The following is a 23,730-nucleotide window of genomic DNA, read 5'->3' as shown; positions in this document are numbered from 1 at the left end:
CAGCAGTATGATAGAAGGATTAAAAGTCATGTTTAGGAGTTAGACAGACTGAAGATCTGACTTAATGTGTGAAAATGATCTCACTTCTCTGGACCTCAGTTTCCTTTTATGTAAACAGGGGATAGTGATACAACCATAGAGTTGTCATGAAGATGAAATTAGATAATGTATATAAAGCCCCTGGTACAGCTGTTACATGGCATGTTGTAAATGCTCAGCAAATGGCAGCTTTTATGGTTTTTATGGTACTTGAAACATGGTAGCACTTGATAAACGTTACAGTGAAAGTATGCTGCACAAAGGTAGATAACCACAAAATTGTGGCCAGCTCTTAATATCAGCCTTGGGGGTTAGATACTCCTGTTTTCATTACTATAGATTCTAATATAATATAAATAAGTCAAACCATTAGAAAGGCCCTGAGTGACTTTTGTAGATTTGAAAAATTGATTCATTCTGAGGAATGAAACAATGAAACATAAGCCACAATCAGGAATCTTATTTTTATTCTGACTCAGCAATGAGATCCCCCTCCATTCTGTAAGACAAGAAGGCTAGAGCTGAACTCCATCTTGGTTCATTTCGTTAAGATAAATTCTGCTGCTCCCATTCTGCAGTTATAAATATCCAAAGACTTAACCAATCTTGGATAACAAATGGAGTTCTATATTCACCCATCTTGGGCTACTGTTTTATGAAAATTCCAACTTCAAATGTCAGGAAAAAGGAGATAAAAGTCTTAACATTTTGATCAAGATTTGCTACCAATTTACTGACTTAAAAGATAATGTTACTTTTTGAAACTCATATTTCCTCAATTACAAAGATTCATATAATTTTATGAGTGCAGATGGGAGGGGACTGGTACTCACAGCACTTTTAATGTGTCCCTCGCTCCCCAATGGGTACAGCTTGTACTCTTCCTGATTGGATAACCTTTACCCGAACTCAGAATATGTGCCGTCCACTGGCATCCCTATCCCCAATCTCCAAGGCCAAGCTAAATTTATATTTCTTCTGAGAAATATAAATTCCATCTCCTCTAGTTCAACTAGAGTTTTGAGGTGGAGTTATCAAGGGAAATAGGGAAAAATCACATAAAGCACAAAAACGATTAAGTGGCATGCAAACGTTGTGACACTAACTTTAATAACTAGTCAAAGATTGGCATGGATGGGACAGTTGAAGTGACTTGTAGCCCTGGATCTCCTTTTATCAGCTCATTCTCTGAGACAAATAAGAATTCTTAATAATAATAGCTATCATTTACTGCTAGGCTCCTAAGTAGGGACTTCCCAAATATTTTATTTTTTCACTTTAAATACATTTCATTTATCAAAAGAAACTCAGCCACCTTAAGAGGGTGGTACTCATCTATTGTTTAGATGCAGAAACTAAGACTCAGATAGAAAGCAGTGAAGCTTAGATTTGGACCCAGGTTTTTTGGACTCCAAGGTCTTTATTTTACCCAATGTGGTGCCTTCTTAAATTTATATCTCTGGTCCAAGTAAGGACTAATTTTGGAACAACCACTTTGCTCAGGTCCTCTACTCAGTGCTCATCCTACCCTTCATACTCCATTCTTAATGTTGGGCCCCAAGCACGACTTTTGCTCCTCTCCAATTCATGTCTGCCTCCTTGCAATGATTCTGTAGACTGCTCCAATGATGTCACGCCCAGCTCAAATCAAAACCAAAACCTTTCTTTCCTGTGATACCAGATATCTGGATGCAAGAAGTTCTTAATTTCCTTCTACAACCTTCTCTAGTTTTGTCCCAAACCCGCTTCCAGAATATAGTTCCTCTCTGTCATTCCCCACCACTCCTGGACCCCCTGATCTCTCAGGCTCTCCATGGCACCTGGTCTTCTCTGTAAAAGAGGAAAATGTACCATCTAGACCTTACAAAGGCCTTTTTGCTGCCTTTCCAGAGCTCTCTAGGGTCCATCTCACCCAACCCATTCCAGGCTGAACTTTTCTTCTTGCCTGAACCTTACTCACCTGCTATGCCTTTTGACGAAATGTATTGTAAAGCTGACCTGAAGGCTGGTATCCCATGGCTCACTCCTGGGACTGAATGCAGAATGCCACTTCTCCCACTTCAGAAGGCAGAAACCATAACATCACTGAGCCCAATAAAACATAGAGCTGACCAACTCTGTCGACCTGCCATGTCTGGCAATCCACCTCTTAGATGCTCTCCCAACCTCTATGGTGTCTAGCATTCTCTCATAGTTTACACAGTAAAAATCGTATGTACATTCTTAATAAATATAATGGCCACTAAGCAAAAGGGAGGGTAATTTTCTCATGCTCTTACCTTCTTATGAAAGTATAAGAAAAGATAAGACAAGGAGGACCGCCAATGACTTCGATTTTTAGTATTTCATATGTAAGTACTAAGCCAATTTTTAGTATTTCATATAAAAGACTTTTGGAAGCATTTACTAATAACGAAATTTAATTTTAACCACGCTACACCCTCCAGACTCTGCTAAAACTTGGACAGTTTATACGTTGTGCTACTTCTCCTTGGTATTCTAATGTGGTACTAAACAGTAAAAAAGGTCAAAAGAAGAAAGAAGCAGAATGTAAATAAGACGACAAACGGATTATCCATGTCTTAAATTTAGGGAGTTATCTGTAGGTAAATTCAAGAACAAAATCATAACTGTTTCAGCCTCACTGTATTATCAAATCTGAAAACAGAGTACTTATATGTTATATCGAATCCATGGTTAGAAGAGTCGGCTTTGGACAGCCATCTCTGAAGACATACGAGTGTAAAAAAAGTCTGTACCACTGCTATCACGAGAAATATTCATACTCTCCTCTGATTTTTAAAGCTTACCATAAAAACTATTTTTCATCTCTTCAATGCCCATAAAATGAACCCATCCTACAATGTGTTCCAGCTTTGTTAAGATTTTCACGTTTGCCTGGGCATAGCAAATGGCCATCAGATGGCCCAGTATGTGTCTTCCTGCTTTGATAGTGTTTAATTCTCTTATATTATTTTTATTTTTTCTTATTTTTAGCAGCACCTGTTATCTTTATGTTTGATTATTAAATCTCTTAGGAAATGATAATTTTTCTTTAATAAGTACATCTCATTTGTCCTTCCTGCTTTTTTTCTGAATTGCCAGCAGAAGGATCCGCTTATTTGTAATGTTTGCAAGGTTATTGATAAAGGGAATCAGTAACTACTCTGGTACACATTTTTGCTCACTCTGATAGCACAGTGCTTTGCATATTGCTTGTTAATGTTGCCAACTAACCCTCTTCATGAGCCCAGAAAGAATTAAAAAAGAAAAAAACATTTTCTGAGCAGGCAATGCCTTGTAAACTCAGAATGCCAATGTTTGAATACAGAGGTACACATTATATTCTTCACATTCATTTGAATGAATGTTTTATCTAAGGCTTTCAAAATGGCCCATTGTCTGACTTTAATTAGCCCACAATTCTGCCCTGTTTAGAGAACTGAACCACATTTCCGAGGCTTTCGAAGTTCCCCACCCAACCACCTGCTCCTTCACAATTGTGGAATTTAAAATAATAATAATAATAATAATAAAGGTGAACCTTGTGCAAACAGCTTATTTTTTCAGCTGTTCTATTGGTTCTGTTGTTTTATAAAATGTCATGAAATTTTAAATATTTCCTGATTGTGAATTCTTTCACGCATCTTGCAAAAATAATCAAGTTTTGCAGCACAATAGCCACAGCAAATCCACCTACCAGGGCTGAAATTCTGCAGATTCTGTTCAAGCCAAAGTGTACACTTATCAACCTGTATCCTAGTGGTTCCTGTTGTTCTAACTTAGCTACATAAATACAAAAGGCATTCAAAAATCACACCAAGATCCAGAAGTTAAAAATTAAAAAAAAAAAAAAGTTTCATTTTGTAACTTAGGCAACAGAAATCACTTCCTCACAGAGACAGCATGGGCATAATTTTATGCCAAGCAGGAGAATTTTAACAGCAAAGTTTCAAAAAAAACTGTTAGAAAGTTGGAATTCTGCAACCATGTTAGTTTTCCAAAGGACATAAAATAGTTCATATAACAGAAATTTAAGACATTTGGAATTATACATTTTTTTTAAGTTGAGATTTATAATATAGATTTAAGACCTAAATTATATTTTTATTTAAATTTTTATTAGCTAGTTGTTTTAATCACAAAAGCAACACATGGTAAAATTTCAAACAGAACGAAAGAGCATAAAGCAAAAATGGAAGTCTACCAACCTCCCCTGCTCCCACCCATCTCCCCCTACCTCCCAGGGGTCACCGCACTGAGTATAGTATACGATCTTCTAGAATTTTACTATAATTTTAAATTAGAAAGAAATTAAGTTGTTGCACCAAGTTAATAAACATCAAAATCTATGTCAGACATTTTTATGCACTATTACAAAGGCAGAAATTAATGTTTCAATGGTAAATTCCCTCCCCCAAGAGAGAACTTAAACAAGTCTTTTAGTCTTCATTTTACATATACATGTGAAGGCCTTAAGCAAATCATTTACCTTTTTTACTCTCCATAGTACCCCCTGCTGCCCGAGGCTAGTGATAATGAAAACAAGGTATAGGAAACCAGATGAGCTCTTTCTTTGTGATATAAAATGCCCTATAATTAAGACTTTGTAAACACAAGATAAATAAATGTTTTCAAGAATATATGTTTCAATATTCCTTCCTCATAAATTCTTATTGGCCTTAGGATTGGACCTATACAATGTACTATTAAATTATTTAAGAATGCTAGGTTTTTTCTTTGTAAATAGGGAAGTATGAGGAAGACCTGCCAGCCCCCTCTTTACACAGATATCAGGGGGCAGTTGGAAATAAAGAAGAAAAGAGAGAAAGAACACTGAAAATAGGTACATCGGCACCCACAGGGCGAGTAACAGCCCATGTCAGGCTCTGAAACAAAGCCAAAAAGAGGTGAATATAAATGTCATCTGCTAGCCACCTAAAACCCCAGCACAACCGAGAGCTCATCACACCCCATCACTGAATCTCTGTACAACTACGATAGCCCAGACACTGACCTCAGCAACCATTCCTGACCCACCATTTTCAGCACCAGATTAAATACCTAGAATGCCACTTTCATCATGTCTACACTGCTAAGAAACTTCTAAAGGACCATTGCCTAGACAAAGACCAAGCTTCTTAGCATGGCTCAAAAAGTTTTATTACAACCTGGCTCCCACAGCCTCCTCCGGCTTCTCTAGTTTTTCTGTTTGCACAATTTCAGCACACAGTCCATGTTGGTGACATGCTGTCCACACATTCAAGCCTTGCTTTGCTACCCAACTACAATACCCTTTATCCTATCTGCTTACTGATTTCCTTTCATTCTTCAAAACTGGACTCAGATATCACCTACAATATGATGTGTTTAGTCACCTTCCTTCAAGACAGCAACTCGCCTCCATGTCTACCCTCATCCTTACCCCTGACACCCTACCTACACTAAATCATGGTTACAGTAGATTTAGATTGGAATCCAGCCTATGTCACTTACTAGCTTGGTGACATTGGTCAAGTCCTTTATACTGTCTATTAGTTTTCTGATCTATAATCTAGTGATAATAACTTAAAATAATCTTTGTCAGTGGTTAATGGTAAAGATTTAATGAGATAACACATATAAATTATTTAGCACAGTGCAAAGCACATAAAGCATATATATATAAATGGTAATTGTTGCTTAAAATTATGAAACACATACTAATATATGTGAAGTGCCTGACACAGAGTCTGGCATGAAGTAGGTATTCATGAAATGCTATTCCTCTCAACACTTATCTTTATTATTGCACCAATCACATTATATATATATATATATATATATATATATATATATATATATATGCATGCAACTGTGTTCCTTATGAACCCTGTGCTCCCTAAGAACAAAACCTATGCCTTATTCCTCTTTATATTTCTGGAAATTACTATAATCCTGATAAATAGTAGACACCTGCTAGCCGCCTAAACCCCCTGAATTCTCTTAAAACTTTTATTAGCTAGTTTAATAAAATGATTAAATACAGTTTTATTTATTCAATTAAATGAAATTTTTGCTCCTGAAAAACCAATTTGTTTATTATTCCTTGACGAATAAGTAGTAGATGTGCTTTCCCACCCCTGTGCTTGGTTAACAAAATTCCTTGCATCTAGGAGCTTCCTTTATCCTCTCTGCATCCTCTTATCCTTCATGTCCAAATTCTCAGCACAGTGATTTCCCCTTTTTCTGGCTTCTAGAGTATGCAGAGCACAAACTATGCACCTGAAAACTAGATACATGCTGTTCTGTACTATGAGCTACTTTTTCTTGGATATGTCTGTATCAGTTACCTATTGCTGCATAAGAACCCACCCAAATCCTAGCAATTGTTAATAATGATTTAGAATTTCTCACAAGTCTGTGGGTTGGCTGGGAATTTCTCTGCTGGTTTCCCCAGGGCTCACTTATGCAGTTGCATTTAGCTGGAGAGTCAGTCTTGCAGGAAAGTCTAAAAAAGCTCCTTCACATGTCTGGCAGTTGGTGCTAGCTGTCAGCAGGAATGCCTGGATTCACTTTCACATGGTCCCTCATCCTCCAGGAGGCTATATTGGCTTTCTTAAGAAGAAATTGTAAGGCAGCATTTAAAACAAGCAAAGGTAGAAGCAAATCTCCTTGAAGCCTAGACTCTGAAACTTATCTTGCATCATTTCTGCCACATTCTATTAGTCAAAGCAGGTCACAAAACAATCTCAGATTCAAGGGATAGAGGTATAAACTCCACTTCTTGATGGGAGGAGCTGCAAAGAAATTGTAGTCATATTTAATCTACCATAAATGGCTTGTGTCCCTAAGTAGATCCTAACCTAAGCTGTTTGGTTACATTCTTTCTAGCACCTGCAACATTCAGCACTGTGCCTTGCACATCAGAGGTGCCCAATAAATATCTGTGGTTTGATGTAAAGAATATCGCAGAGAACCTGCTTGTTATGTCATTGAGAGGTTCAGGGAGCATAAATTTGGAAGTCATAGAGATTGGGTTTAAAGCCTAGTTTTGTAATTTACTAGATATGTGATTTGGGGCACATTATTTAACTTCTCTGTGCTTTCCTCTTTTGTACACCTGAGATTATAATAACTACTTTATAACAAGATAATATTATATAAAACCCCTGGCACATGGTAGATATTATAATTGTAGTTCCTATTTATTATGGGGGATTTTCCTAACTATGATTAAATAACTATGTAACTCAGATAAGTGGTCTAGAAATCAAAACTTGTTTCAAACTTTGCAAAACTAGTAAGATTTATTAGAATGGTTTAGTATAGTTTAGTTACTATATATGATTTCACCCTAGTCAGAATGCCCCTGGTTCTACTACGTGCTTATCACATTAACTAAGACATCTAATTCCCTTTGCCCATTTTCTTCTTAAGGAAGATGTTATTTCAACCTCACATGGATACATGTAAAGGCTAACTGTGTTACATCCAGCATTAACTTTCCATTCATTTCAGAGTTGGAGGGAAATCATATAATCCATGTGGGTCTAAATTCAGATATTAAATCATGATTTTAGAATGTTCAGTATAATATTATCTCTTCCGCCTCTCTCCCAACCATAGATATAATGAAAATGAGAAATTAAATACATAAAATACTATGAATTCCTTGAAAAGGGGCCCAGCTATTCACAAGTGGTTATGATTATTATTACTTAAGCATTAATAGCAATATCTTTAAGTTTAAAAAGACACTTCCTAAACTATACAATCAAAATTTTAAAAGTATGTTATATAGCCATGTGAAAAATTGTATGCTAGCCAGAGATCTCTTTGTTAGTACATTTCAATATATTCCTTCAACCAGCTTGACACCTAACGATGTTATAAGGTCATAAAAATGACTAGAAATGTACTCAAGGGCAACTCTTATCACTTTACAACCTTGGTGACCTATTAGTTCAAATTAACTCATTTTCATGGAGGGGCTTTTGGGGCAGCTGTGAAGCTGTTGTGCTAGCTACAGGAAGTTGCAGACTGGCAAATTTCATTCAAATATAAACCTCTAAATTTGTCTACCTGGCATTGCAGGATCCTGTTGTTTGCAGTATGCAAAATAAAAATTATATACCATCTCACTTGGTCAAAAGTTATGGGCTCTTCAATATTAATTTAAATATTATTTTTGGAGGATTCATATGATAAGAGGCAACTGTGAGTATAATATCTTGAACAAGGAAGAAAGGAATATGAGTTTTCACATAAGCAATGACAACTAGTGCTCATGCTGAAGGCTCATGTTTTAGTATATCCTTTCTCAACTTGTGAAATCTGGGAATGAGATGGGGGAGTAAGTACCAGCTCTGAAATCTGTCCAGTGAAATCCTTCCCAGTCTCAATACAGGCCCTTTAGAAGTCTTCTATGTTCTGTGAGATCTCACTGAAGTAATGCATTATCATTACTTTTTATATTTATCCATCTAAGTATTTTCCAGACCATCATAGGGAATGCTATTGTAAAGCACTAATTATAACTATAAATAATTAATTTTATGGAAATGTTTTATATCATAATTTTTGATGGTGGGTCACAGGAATTTGTCAAATTTTTCATGCATTAAATTATACACTTAAAATTAGTGAATTTATATTTAAATTATACCTCAATAAAACTGAACCCCTAAAACAGAATATCCATTGAAAAACTAAAGAGATAGACTGACAGATAGGTAGAGATAATTGATAGATAGAGAGATGATAGATAGATAGATAGATAGATAGATAGATAGATAGATAGATAGATAAATAGACAGACAGATAGATAGATAGATAGATAGATAGATAGATAGATGATAGATAGATAACAAGATGAAAAGTATAAATCCCACTCAATCATCTTTGTGAGTTTTTATATAATTATACGATCCTTCTAGATGTCCCTAAGTCTCCTTTGTACTAAAAAAAAATTTTTTTAACTATGATGCTTTCACATTTTTGTTTTCCAGTTATTAGAATGCTTAGAAGGTGAAAGGTCCTTATTTAATCCCACCCACCACCACCACACCACCAACCCACCTACATGGGAACTTGGGTTATTCTCTCTGTGCTTTAGTTTCTTCATCATTAAGATGAGAATAATATTGTGTATCTTCTGGGGTGGTTGTGATAATCAAATGAAATAATGCGTATAACACATTTGGCCATGTGCCTAACAGTATGTTTATAAAACTACTATAAGTATTTATGAATTACTTCTACTATAATTTAAATCTCTGCTGGAAAATATTGAAAATCATGAAAATATAAAAGCTTTTGTACTCTATAAAAACCAGGAAATTATCTGCATCTAGTTTTAATATTCAGGGATTTGATTCTGTTTCAGGCAGACTAGATGGTTTGGGGATGGGAAGACCACAGTGAAACTGGATCCTGCATAAAACACATTTTCCTGAATTGTTGAGTTGGCAAAAAGTAAGGGAAATCTCCAAAGCTGGGTGTGGAGTTGGGTAGGGTTGACATGAGAGGTTGGGGAAAGGTTTGAGCAAAAATTAAGACACTGTATGATAAGAAGATGATCACACCAAAAAGGCCAAATTTGTAACCATTGTCAAAATTCATCAAATTTTACACTTAAAATTTGTGAATTTTATTATATGTCAAGTATATCTCAATAAAGCTGAGCCCTACCCTACGCTCCCCCCACCCCCAAAAGAAACCAGAATATCCATTAAGGACAAAGGACACCTGTTCCTGAGGCCGGGTGTCCAGATTAGATTTATGTGTGAAGACTGGTCCTTGAACTGCTGTTGCCAAAGTTGAGAAGCTGAAGCTGGGACCCCAGGATTAAGCTCGGGAACACGGAAGGGCTTTCATGAAATGCATATGTAAATCTTCTGAAGAAAAGAAACTTCAATTTAGGACCATTGATTTTCACAGATTAAGGTTAACCAGATAGGAATTTCAAAGATCACCAAATGCATAAGGAAACAAACCACTATGAATGAGAGTCAGCATAAACAACAAACAATACATTTACATTCTCAGAACTTTCTGATGTTAGAATTACCAGATACAAAATATGCAATAACTTAATAAATAATGAACACTCAACAAGACTATCAAAAATTACCAAATATATTTTTTGAAAAATAAGTGGAATTTATGGAAATGAAAAAATACGTAATCATTAATAATGTAAAAAAACTCAACATATGAGCTAAACAACAAATTAACTATAGTTGAAGAAAACATAAGTAAACAGAATATAGATTTGAAGAAATCTATACCAATTGCTACCAAAATGTGGAACAGAGAATCATGGATATAGAGAAAATAAGGAGAGGTTAAGGCGTATAGAGGATCAAAGTAAAAGGCTTAACATGCATCTAAACAAAGTCCCAAAAGGAGAACACAGGGATAATACCAACAAGGCAATCTTTAAGGAGAGGATGGGTGTGTTTTCCAGAAATTATGAAAGACATAAATCCTCAGACACATGAAGCACATCCTAGACCAAGTGAGATAACATTTTAAAATCTACCTCTAGTTAAAACGAGGTGAATTTGAAGAAACTTAAAGACAAAAGGAGTATATTAAAAAGCAGTCAGGAAGGAAAGAAAGATTGTCACAAAGAATAACTCTAAGGTTGGCAGCAAACTTCTCAACAGCAATCATGGAAGCCAATTGTGGAGTGATATCTTGAAAGTGCTGAGAGAAGAATAACTATAAATTTACAATTGCAAACCCAGCAATATTATCTTTCAAATACAAGGGCAAAAGAAATGATGTTTTCAGATAAAAATGAAATGGTTTACCACCAATACACTGACCTACACAAAAGGAATTCTCTAAAGGATTACTTTAGAAGAAGGAAAAATGAATCTAGGAAAAAAGACTGGAAGAAGGTTAAGCAAAAAAAAAATAGTAAATATGTAAGTAAATCTAATGCAGATTTACATAATAGAATGATGATAATTATGATCATTTTTGTATAAGTTTAATAAAAAGAAAAAAGCTAAAATGGAAGAAAATAACATACACATAAATTAGGAGAGCAGTCCTAAGAGATAATATTCTAAGTATCTTGTCTTTCAGTGGGAGGTTTAAGGTATCATTTTAGTCTTTGTTAAATATGCAAGGTAATATTTTGTGGGTAACCATAAAGAATGGAAATAGAGTGTTTAATTTTCATAGCAGGTAGAGGGCAAAATTATGTAGGAGCAATGAACACAAGAGGATTCTTTTCATCATGTAAAAAATAAAATCAACTACACTCATAAATGTGCAACCTTGTAGAGTCTTTAGGCCTTAAAATTTAGTTGGGAAGGGTACGGTGCCAGGAATTCCACAGTAATAAGTAAGCCTGGGAAGAAGGAAGAAGAGGAACATAAGAAGATCCTAGGGATTGTTGGTGGTGGAAGAGAAAGATAGAAACACTTTTACAGCAGAGATGTCAAAAGTTGAAGGAGCTGTGTCAACAGAGACCGAGCTTTATCCATGCCTTGGGTAGAGGCTAGAGTCAGAGCCATGCCAGCTGATGAAAGAATGGCTGACAGATGCTGAGGGAAGAATAGAGTGCTGATACTTATGTCCATCAAATTGGGCATGTGTACTGTGTCTCACAGAAGCCTTCTTCCTGGCCCCAGCCTTACCCAGAGCAGCTTAAGGAGATCAGGCAGAGCAAGGAGGTGAAATAGCCATGAGATGTCTCCCCAGGCAGCACCCAGGACAGCTACCACCCTCCCACACCCTGCTACCCACAGAAGGAAGCTGAATCAGAAGAAGCCAGAGGATGTATGGGCCTTGGAACAGGACTTCAACAAAAGACCTAGACAGACAAAGCTGGGAATTGGAAGGAAACACTGGATAACACGGGCCCTGGCAACATGGGGAAATGTGCCTGGACACAAATACTTCTATAGTTAATTACTGCCTCCTTTCTTTGCCATACAAGGCACCTAATCTACACCCACCTCTGGCCTCAAATGACCAAGAGTTCCCTCTGCTTCTAAAAAGCATTAAATTATTAAACAGGAAAACACACAAATCAGAATATATTTAGAGGACTGTATCACAGACTCGAAGGGACATAAAAATACATCTGAGTGATAACAGCTAACACACATATCTTGCTTACACTATGCCAGACACTATTCTAAGTGCTTGACATATATGATTTCATTTAATCTTCATGTGCCCAAGATCACACAGCTAAAAAGAGGAGAGTTGAGATTCAAACACTTTGGTTCCAGAGCCCTCACTCTTAAATACTGTGCTACTTCCGAGTGGTCAAAGCCTGTCTTGCATGGAGAAGATCGAATTCCAGGTTAGAGCTATGAACTGAACATTGGTGCACCCCCAGAATTCATATGATAAAACTCTAATCCCCATTGTGATGGTATTAGGAGGTGGGTTTTTTGGGAGATGATTAGGTCATATGGGTGGAGACCTCATGATAAGATCAGTGGGCTCATAAGAAAAGACCATGAGAAAGATGATCTCTCTTTCCATCACATGAAGACACAGCGGGAGGCCAGCCATCTGTAAACCTCACCAAGACCTCGATCATGCTGACACCCTGATCTCACACTTCCGGCCCCCAGAAATGTCATCATTGAGAAATGTTAAGCCACCCAGTCTGTGGCATATGTTATAGTAAGACAATTGGAAATGATAGCTTGTCTTCAAATATTTTTAGAACCATAATGGAAGAAGGGTTAAACTTCTGTATGAATTAAAGAGATTAGAATTTTAAAAGTGACTCTTCAGCCTACTTTGTAACAGTCAGAGGATGCTAGAGAAGAAATGGACTTTCTCAGGGGTGCTGATTTCTTCATCACGCCCAGTGTTGACAATGGAGAGGATCTCAGCATTGGGTGACTGAGAAGTTGGATGAGACTCTATGAAACCTCTCCAGGCTTGAGAGTCTATAGGACTGTGAGGGTTGGGGCTAAGGGCTCAGATCCACAGAACTGGATACTGAGGATATTTAACTTTTATGACAGCTACATTTTCCATTTAACTTTGCTCCTGGGCATCTTGAATTTGTGTATTTTAAGACTTTACACACCTTTCAGGTCGGTATATCATCTCCTCCAGGAAGTGTTCTCCATCCCATCCCTAATACCAGCTTAGGTGCCCTCCTCCCCACATCTTTTCCCAACCAAGACACTTTACACCATAGCGAATTGTCTGTTTCATCATCAGTCACTCCCTGAATTAATTTCCTAGGGCTGTGATAACAAATTACTACAAAGAGGGTAACTTAAAACAACAGAAATCTATTTTCTCACAGTTCTGGAGACTAGAAAATCCAAAATCAAGGTGTCTGCAGGGCTAGGCTCCCTCTGAAGGCCCTAGGGGAGAACACTTCTTTGCCTTTTCCTAGCTTCTGGTGGTTCCTGACAATCCTTGGTGTTCTTTAGTGTGAGGTTGTATCACTGACACTTCTACATGGATATATGCATAGTTACTGTCACTTAATATATATTTGATGGAGGATATTAATGCAAACAGTAAAAAGATAAATTATTCCATTTCATCTATCTAGCCAATGCTTTTTGTTGTGTTTACCAGAATCTAAAACTTTGGTTGTTTCCTGTCCCTTGTAAAATTTTGTTCTCTGGAATTTGCATTCTTACTCTCAATTGACTCCCCAACCCAATCCCCCCAAATAACATTTCTTAGTATCAGCAGATGAAGCTCTTAAAATATATTCCTAATCTTTTTTTCAAATTCAAACTTTCAACTAAAGAAGAAACACCTGCTCTCTTTGCTTCCAGGGACGTGTCAGTTCCCCTCCGGCTCCATTTGTCCAGATGCCAGGTGAGTCCTTTAGTTCAATGAGCAATTCATTTATTCCCTTTTGAATTTATATCAGACATTTGGGCTTCCATTATTTTATAACTTTCTTACAGCACTTTCAAAATTTTGCTTCTTTAAAATAGTTGTTTTTAAAATATAAAATCAGTGAAGACAGACATAATTCATTCATTCGTAAAGTTAGAATTCATTTATCATAAAGGTAGCCTTTTGATCTCTTGCCTAGCAGAAGCTTATTGGGCCAAAGAAACAGCATTTAGGCCCTTGATATGGTTTTAAAGTCTCTAAAATGCTGGCACCATGATGTAATGGATTATGTACCTGCTTTAGAACACAAAAATAAAGACTCATGGGCAGATGAAAGAATGATCACTTATTGGGTGCTCTCGATACGTCAGGCACTGAGTTAAGCATCTTGTATTCATTTCAATATATATGTTTCAATACCCCTGGAGGGATTAAAAAAGGGGGTGTTCTTGATAATAGTATTGGGTACTCTCGCATGTGCACACACACACACACACATACACACACACACACTTTCCAGATCCCAAACTCAGAAAGGGCATAGACTCTCTCAATTTTAGTAACCTTCAGAGATGGATAAGGGAAATGAATGAGAGAAATAGAAGATCTCCCATTTTTGAATGTCTCTACATTGTTTCCCAATCACATTTACTATCACTGGAATCTGCTCCCTTTTATAGAAGAAAATTTCTACAGCTTCTCTTACTATCTATAATTCTTCTTCTTCTTCTTAAGAAGAAAAATATATACTTAAGAGAGCAGAGAGGCTTTTTCCTTGTGATTGTTTTTATTCAGAAATTGGAAATATAGACGTAAGCTCTAGAAGCCTTGTTTACATACTCTTTATTCTGTTCTCAGCCTTAACCACTCCCGTGGACATAAATTCATGGTGTGAAACAGAACCTTATTTATTGAGATTAATTTTCATTTGCTCCAATTTTTTCCCTAGGGAAGTACACTTATAATGAAACCACTAACTGAAGCTTTCAAATTCATAAGCATATTAGAGGTTTGGGGCTAAAAAATTTAAGTTGAAAGTGGAGTGAGCAGAATTGTGCCGTAAGTTTCTATGAGGGGTTTTGATTTCTCCTGAATGAATGAATAAATTTACTTGTAATTGTTGAACACAGTATTAAAATACGAGGTTTACAGAAAATGTTTAAGACATAAGCTCTGCCCCCATGGAGCCTGCAGGTCAATTGGAAAGAGGGTTGCAACTCAGGTGAGAGAATAGTGAACATAATAAGAAGTGCCAAAGTGCTGTGTGTATAGAGTAACGTATGACTGAATCATAACAAGAGACAAGAGTCTTGATGAGTCTGACTTCCTGCAGAAGAGCGGGCAGGGTGGGCGGGGACAAAGCTTAGAAGTGATATACTGTGGTTGGGGGAAGGTAAGAAAGTCAAGCATGTGCATCTTCCTCCCAGCTCAGCCCTTTTGTGGCCTTGGTGTGTAGGTCTTAGCTAATTAGACCATACTGGCCACCAGCTGGAAACAATCAGTTTTACAGACCTTGAGTCAATGCCTCTAGATGTGCTCTAAATGATAACATGTTTCCTGCTACAACTGAGCTACACCGTCAGACTTTGTCAGAGAGTCTTTAGCAAACTCGTCTCTTTCCTTCTGCGCCCATGTCACTGGCATTACCTTAAGTAAGACTCTTCTAAGTTTCGGTTTCTTCCCCGGTTTTCGCCAAGGGAAACTCTGTGTCAGGAATTCTCTTCCCAAACTTGTGGGGCCCTGGTGAGCTAAGTGAGGGACACAGTATGGCCACAAGAGGGCAGCAAATAACATGAGACTCCTCAAAGCCAAGAAACTTTTTTTTTTTTTTTTTTTTTTGAGGTCCTCTAACTTGACTATACAAAAACCCTATCATCCCAAAGTAAGCAAGCCATGCCTGCTAGGTGAGAGACATGGTGTTAAAAGTCAGTCAGCATACAAAGAATTAGAAGAGGACAAACTGCCTAGGATTTGGGGTAGAATCATAGTATCACCTTACGTAGAGATACTAAATCTCAGGAATCATGCCCAGAAGCAGCCTCATGTTAACTAACCGCCCTGCATGTAAGAGGACAGAGCTCAGAAGCTGTGGGAAAGACGCTTTGCCTGATACAATGTAAAAACCAAGGGATTCTTATTCTTATCTCTTTAAGCCCAACCCCCGTAGCACGGTGCTTGGCACATAGAAGGTACACCATAAATGTATGTTGAGTGAGTGAATGATGGAAAAGTTATTGTATCATCTAAAGTGAACTCATCCCCAAAGGCAAAGTGAACTTTCAACATATGAGTTATTTGCGTTGGATGGGTTGAAAGAGGTAATCCAGCAGTATTTAACACTTTCAAGACATTATTTAAATGTTACCTTTGATGTCAGGCATTTCACAGTGGAGAGACTCAATTTCAAAAGATATGTGCTGACTTTCCCAAAAGGAAAATTTGCCCATTTGTTTTCATTTGGCAACAGGTTCACCAGTCATGTCAGGTTACTATGGTGTCCGAAGATCCTTCCTATCTGACTCCGACTTCCACAACACTAAATTTGCCAATGACACCTGCACCTCCATCATGTCGAAGCCCTTTCCCTGTGAGTCCTCCGCAGTGCAGAGCCACCCGGCCCTCCTGGACTCCTACTTCCCGGAGCCCTACGGGGAGCACCGCTCCCCAGCCCTGACCCCCAACACAGGCTCTCTGTTTAGCGCCTCGCCCCTGCCGCCGCTCCTGCCGCCGCCCTTCTCCAGCGACCCCACTCACTTCGTGCTGGTGAGTATGCAGATGTTTCACGGTTAGGGAGTAAGGTCAGTCCATGTGCTTGGCAATCAGGCTGAAGCCAGGTCTGATATGCCCTGGAGACCGGTGAGGCTGCTCTGCAGCTGTCCACAGAGATGATAGGACAGACCCATCTGCCAGGATACACCCCTAAGGAGTTTTCCTCAAAGGTCGGTGCCACCCATGACAGCAAGAGGGTCTACTAGGGATATGGCAGAACTTATATCCCCATTTTGTTAATATTCAACTGGTTATGCCAGATGCTCCCTGTCATTCCTACAGGGCATAAGGGAAGAGACAAGGCTAGGCCGAAATGTCCCTGACGGGTACCTCTGGGCTGCTCTTTCCTCCCAGTCCCCTGCCTCCCCTCTCCACAGCATCTCCACTCTGTAGAACCTTGTTCTTTCTCAGTCCTTCTAAAGAAATGAGTCCTTAAAAACCTAAAGAACACTAACTCCCTTCTTATACAAAACTGTAAAGCCTTCAACCACAAAGGAATGAATCTCTAAAACTGGGATTTTAGACAAGGAGGTGAGGTGAGGGTTGACATTATTGAGTGCCCGCTCCAACCAGAAACTTTTGTGTGCCTTTGTCCATTTAATACTTGCAACATCTCAGGATCTAATTATTAAAGCCCCATTTTACAGATAAACAAAGTGAGGTGCTCAAGAAGGTAGAGAGTGGTACAGCCATGAGTTGAACCCAGAATATTTCCAGCTCCAAAGAGGTTCCTGCCTCTTTGCTGACTGAGGGCACCGCGGCCTTCCCAGCCCACCCAAAAGCCCGCTAGGTGGCTTAGAGACCCACTCCTTCAGGAGCAGCCAGACTGACTTCCCCACTGTGGAAAGGGCATTCTAGGACACTGACGAGAATGCAGGACATAGTGCATTATAAATGTCAAAATGCTGTGTAAGTGTTCATTTTATTATTCTTACATTTCGCTCATTTAATGTTGTTTCCTGGGGAAAGGAATCTTAATACATACAGGGAATTTAATTCTAGAGTAAGAAGAGAACTAAAACTTTCACTGCTGGTGTCAGTCACCAGAAGGAAAAGCTGCATGGTGAGGAAGCTTCAGATAACAGAGCGTGGACACCAAGTTCTCCTCGGAGGCCATGGTCCAGCGGCACCCCAGAGTGCCCAGAGTGAGGAAGAAATCTGTCCATATCAGAGTATCATCTAATGACTAACCCCAGTGACCATTTCATTCTCCTCAGAGGGACTCGTGGGAGCAAACAGTGCCAGATGCTCTCGGCCAGCCGGACCCCATGCCCACCGACGCCCTGCAGAACTTGACACCCAGCACAAGTTGCCTCTCCCAGCTGGAAGTGGGGAGCACCCCCCAGCACAGGAGCTCGAGCTGGGGGGCTCCCCTAGCTGGGGCTCAGTCCTACTCGCTACATGCACTGGAAGATCTGTACCACACACCAGGGTACCCCACCCCTCCCCCTTACCCCTTCACCCCTTTCACAACAATGTCCAACGACCCACCCCCCAAGGTGGTGCCCCTTTCCCCAGATGAGGGGCCAGACACCTCCACCCTTCAGGACCCTTCTCTGTGGACCAAAGAAGATGGGAGCATGGCATGGGGGTCATACGAGTTCCGCAGAGCTTACTAAGGGGTGTACCAAAGAACTTCTTTGCTTTTCTTTAACTTGAGTTCTGTATTCCACAGATTGTTTTTTGGTGTGGCAGCTCACTCAGAACTGGATTTTCAAGATAAGCCATCATGCCACCCTTCGTTAATGGACGATGGCATTTATTTGTAATCCTCCCAACCATAACCCCACAAAAGACAATGCAAAGTTAATTCCATTCATCAGGCACCGTATTTTAATGAGACAACCTGACAATGAGGTCTTTTCAGAACTTTAGTAGCCTGTTATATTCTGCATCTTCTGTTATCTTTGAAGTAACATTTTTAGCTCTGATACTTTTTCTTAAATCCCATTGAAAAGTTTTTGCAGATCGTAAAACATACTAATTTTTATGTTCAATTTTTCTTAGATATGAACTACATGTTCTTTAATAAAGAGAATGCATAGGGTATAATATAGATTAGGGCATATAAAACAAACCTCATTTTATACCGTGTGACTTTAAAGCATGAAGCGTTATATACATTTCTTTCCTTAAAATGGCATGTAAAGGCCCAATAACAAATATGCCACCATATATAAATGCTTTATTATTATGAAAATAGGTTGAGGTCAGGAGACTATGGCTTCATATATATGGTTTTGACTCTGCCCTAAAGTCCAAGATGTCCAAAAATTATCTAATCCAAAAAAAAACAATAAAGGCCAACACTTACTTTGATCAATGGTGGCCGCAATTAAGCTAGACATTGTCTCTCTGATGGAATAAACCTCCAGTTATCAGAGCGGATAGTAAAATAGACATTTGTGATTAAATTAGAATGAAAGCATTGTAAAGAAAATACAGAGAGCAGGACTGAGCCGTTTGCAAGAAACAACGGACCACAAAACACCAAGAAGCAAAGAAACTTTGAAGAAAGACATATTGTCAGGTGTGGGCAAGTAGCATTACATACATCTCCATTTAAAGGAAGATCTTTTGGTGTCTAGTTGGTCAGATTTGTACAGCCCTTGCTATGTATAAATGAAGAAACTGACATCTGAAACATTCATCTGTCTCATATAAGTTTGATTGATGTGGATTTCCTTGCCAATTAAGTTCTAAAAGTAATTCTCACCAAGCAGTGTGTGTCTGCAGGCCAAGGCCATCGAAATGCCTTGCACACAATTGGACTTTGCAATACATGAGTCAAGGCCCACAGGTTATACCCACACTCTTCCTCTTATCTTCCTGCCACTATTTTTTATTCTCTTAACACCTTTTTCCGACCCCTCTGGCCCCTCCCGATACAATGCCTCTTCCTTCTATTTCCTGGGGGCCCAATGCTTTCATTTTCTACCTGGTTCCCCAAAGCACCTAAAGAGTTGCCATCATATCCTCTGTGACAGTGTTCCACACTCTATCTCAGCTAAGTAGGACTCCAGAAAATCAAGTAAATACATTAATTTACACTTAGAAGTGAATAATTGACATTCCTCCTCCAGGCCTTTAAGGGTATTTCCTGATTAAGCAAACACACTCCTAATAGGTGGAGCCCTCAGAGAAAGGCTGGGACAGCGCACCTTCCTTGACCTCACGCTTCCTGGCTCCCTCCTGGGAGAGCATCCCTGCAAGTACAGATCTAGGAGCGTTGGTGGTCCTCAGAGGCTGAGCAGCACTCTCCTGGGTCCCCTGCCCTACTCCTTCCCTCCTGCCACTCCTTTTCACAGCCGGATCTTTACTTTGTTAATATTTGCTCTTTAATAGATTAGGGGCAACTTCTGCTGTCCAAAAGATACTGCTTTTTCTTAAATCCACAGAAACCTAAGACCTCAGTCTGGGTTCCCAGTATCCTTGGCAAAGCCATCTGTCATCTAGTGTCACTCATCCCTGGACAGCAGTCCTCTGCATCAGAAAGAAGAGGTCTGGTCCCTCTATAAATTTAGGGATCTTCACAAATGTGTCAAGGTCATTTTTCTGGATTGATTGTATGAAATTTATAATAATTACAGTCATCTACTGCTTACTATTTGTTACTAAGCAATACACACGCACAATAATGGCTGTGTAAAACATGTTCCCATTACTTTAACTTTTGTTTGATTGTAGCACCAAATGTTAGTTATGCTCATTTCTCCTAGTTCATTGTTACGTTCTCACATATTATGTTCAAATCTTTACAACCTGAGGATGCATTGGCTCTCAGATAAATACGGTTCAGCAATCTGTGGTGTCTACATTATTCTTAAAGCATCCAAGCCCTTCCACGGTGTTTGACAGAATTAATTTATGGGAAAAAAAAAAGAGAGAGAGAGACAGACACAAGTCCATACAGTGTGTAGAATCCTTTTAGCTATCTGGTCTAAAGGAGATGGGGGTGGGGAATGGTGCTAATAATTCCACACGGTAAATAATTTTTAAGAATTCTATTTGGCTTGACAACGTGTTTCTATCTTACATATATTTCCATTTGGTTCTAGTTTATTGTTCAGGGAATTTATAATACTTTGTTAAAAAGTGAAACCAAGCTATCCCATTTCCCATTCGAGTACTATTTCTAACTGCATGCAGGACGACTAAACACATTTTTCCTTCTTCCTTCAACCTGCTGTGCTCTGACTCACAGCTTTCCTGGGGAAGCAAGAGAAAATTAGAAAGCTTGGGTTCCAAATGTCATCTCTTTCAAGCCCTTTAAGATTTAAAGTAAGCAGAGATGTCAAGTGCCAGCTATTTAAAAAGGCTGACTAGATGATGATGTCAAAAAGAAGTTGAAAGCAAAATTTTCCCATGCAAAAGCTACAGTATAGATAGTTCTTTCATAAATCACTGGAAACAGACATCACAGCAGCAGTTGAAAGTATTTGGATGTCTCTTACAATGTTATGCAAATTCTAAAAATGTGAGGAGAAAACCACATCTTTTATTTAATAAATGCTTCTAAGTGAGCATTATGACTTGCCACAGCTCAGTTAATAATATAATATGGTGGTACTATTGTGGTAAGGGAAGAAGTATTCTAGAACTACAGTACACTATAAGAAATTCCACAAAGGGAAAAGAATTACTAACCCTAAGAGTAAAATATATATTTACATACATACATACATACATACATACATACATACATACGTACGTACAAAAGAATTACTAGTAACTTTGTGATTCACTATTCAATATGTAAATCTAAATAATACATTTATAAAAAGTGAAGCATCAGTTATATTTAAAGAATTGAAATAAAATAGAAACCGACTCATAGATACAGGTAACAAACTAATGGTTGCCAGAGGGGAGGTGGGTGGGGAAATGAAAGAAAAAGATTAAGAAGAATAATAGGTACAAAGTTCCAGTTATAAAACAAATAAGCCACCAGGATGTGATGTATAGCCTAGCGAAAACAACTATTAATAATTGTAATAACTTTATATGGTAACAGATGGTTACTGAACTTATTGTGGTGATGATGTCTTAAGATATATAGTGCACACCTGACACTAATATGGCATGCCAACTATACTTCAATTAAAAAATAAATTTAAAAAAAGAACTGCAATAACAGTTAATGTCCAAGGTTTAAGTCACTTTACATTACAGTGATTCTACCAATCGCACACCAAAATTATATTCTTTCTTTAGGTTCGATCATTGGGTTCTGTCTCAAGCATCCTCTCTAATCAAAATAACAAGACACTGTTCCTCTTATACACCATATTCAATGACTATTGACTCTAGAGAGCTTAAGTGCAAAATTATACACTAGATAAAGAGTCACTCTCTAACTAGACTCGTCAAAGGGAGGGCTTATGAATGTCTCAGCAATGTGTCTCCTGCATCTGGCATGTTGTGAGTGCTCAGCAAAATCTTTGTTAAATTTAACTAAAATTATACCACAAAGATGAATAACTGGACCCTTATTCTGTGGGTGACAACTTCTGAGACCGAGATATAAGAAAACTTTCATCATGTTTAGTATTTAACATTAGCCATATGCTCTGTGAAAGCTGAGAGTAGTGGATATTAGGCATTGGGGGGTAATATATTTTAAATGATTAATTTAGTATTTTTAAATGTCTCTAAGAAGGAAAATTACTGAACCTTTGAAGTAGCACCAAAAATGTTTATATATTCATTTAGTATCTATACATACTATAATGTTAAGAAGTCTTATAAATAAAATTTATTCAGTGTTTGATATTATCTCCATTGTGATAAAAACAAATATAAAAAATAGATCAGGAACTAGAATCCCCAAAGATCAGGCTAAATAGTGAGAAAATCTTCTATAATTATCTGCAAATGGTGACACCATGTTTTCTTTCATCTTTGATATAAAAGTGTCCTCAAATCATACTTGCGGATAAATAAGATGTGTGGATTTTTGTATGCAATATCATTGATAGTACATTACAAGCCAAGAGAGAGCACAGTAAAAAATTTTACAAGTTCCAAAAGGAAAAAATATATAGACAAAACAAATAATATCTAAGAATTAGCTTTTTTGTATTAGGAAAATTGATAATAGTCCCTAATAACCTTCTCTCTAACTAAATATCTTAAGTAGAATAACCCAAAAGTTTAATGTTTAATAAATTCATTTGGTCAAAAATGAAAGATCATCCAACTGTGTAATTTCTTAACCTTGGTAGGATATTCACAGGCTTTTAGCATGGTAATCTTTAGACATGTTTTTGTACAACATATAGTACATAATAAAAATGTTTTAAGTAAAAAATAAACATTTCAAGCAGTGTCTGGTGGTATTTTTTTTCTTTAAATGATAAATTACCAAATGTTCATTCCCCGTGGACGCTTCCTAAGGAAAAGTTAAAACTCTGAATGTGATTTATGGGAAAAGAATGACTTACCACAAATCATTAATAACCACACCTAATAGTCCTCCTGGTCATTTTTATATGGACCAAACATTTACTCTGGGCCCAGTAACTACTTGTTTCCTTCTTGTTTTTAGAACTTGATATTTCCCACAAGGTTTGGTAACAGTGTCATAAAGTCGAAGTGACAAAAGAATTGTGCATTAATAAAGAGAGTTTAGAACTATAGTCAAATTTGGAGGGAATAAATACCCCTTTTCCTTCTACTGAAAGTCTTTTCATGTCCATATGTCTAAGTTCAATAAAATCGTCTGCTTTAGGGGCAAAATGTAACAGTATACAGTGTCATTTTCATTCAAAAGTCTGCTCCAAAAATTCATTTAAAATATTCAATTTAATAATGTAATAGCTAAGTATAGAGCCAGCGGCGAGAAAGAGTAATTGAGGGGATCACTTTATAAACCATATAAATATCTAACCAATGTACTGTATACTCGAAACTAATAATAAATTAAAATTTGTGTAAAAAAAGTAAAATATTCAATTTAAAACTTTAAAAAGAAATGTATTCTAATCCTATTTTCTGGGTGCTGAGCGACTTTAAGAAGGTCAATGACAAACTAAAGGGTTTCTGAGCTCAGTGGCTCAGAGACCTGATAAACTGTAATATATGAAGAAC

The 23,730-nt window shown here is 37.7% G+C and overlaps 1 protein-coding gene across 1 annotated transcript in view; it reads left to right on the top strand.

The window, feature by feature from the left end:
• Positions 1-18,260, top strand: part of CUNH11orf53 (chromosome unknown C11orf53 homolog) — a 31,847-nt gene extending 13,587 nt beyond the window's left edge. The window contains exons 3-5 of the mRNA XM_016165647.2: positions 13,806-13,848; positions 16,340-16,635; positions 17,859-18,260. Coding sequence (XP_016021133.2) covers positions 13,806-13,848; positions 16,340-16,635; positions 17,859-18,260 — 741 coding nt within the window. The remainder of the gene's footprint in view (positions 1-13,805; positions 13,849-16,339; positions 16,636-17,858) is intronic.
• The last annotated feature ends 5,470 nt before the right edge of the window (positions 18,261-23,730 follow it).

The sequence above is a fragment of the Rousettus aegyptiacus genome, unplaced genomic scaffold (genome assembly GCF_014176215.1).
Source record: "Rousettus aegyptiacus isolate mRouAeg1 unplaced genomic scaffold, mRouAeg1.p scaffold_m13_p_5, whole genome shotgun sequence".
In the NCBI taxonomy this organism is placed as follows: domain Eukaryota; kingdom Metazoa; phylum Chordata; class Mammalia; order Chiroptera; family Pteropodidae; genus Rousettus; species Rousettus aegyptiacus.
This window is presented reverse-complemented; position numbering and strand designations above follow the sequence as displayed.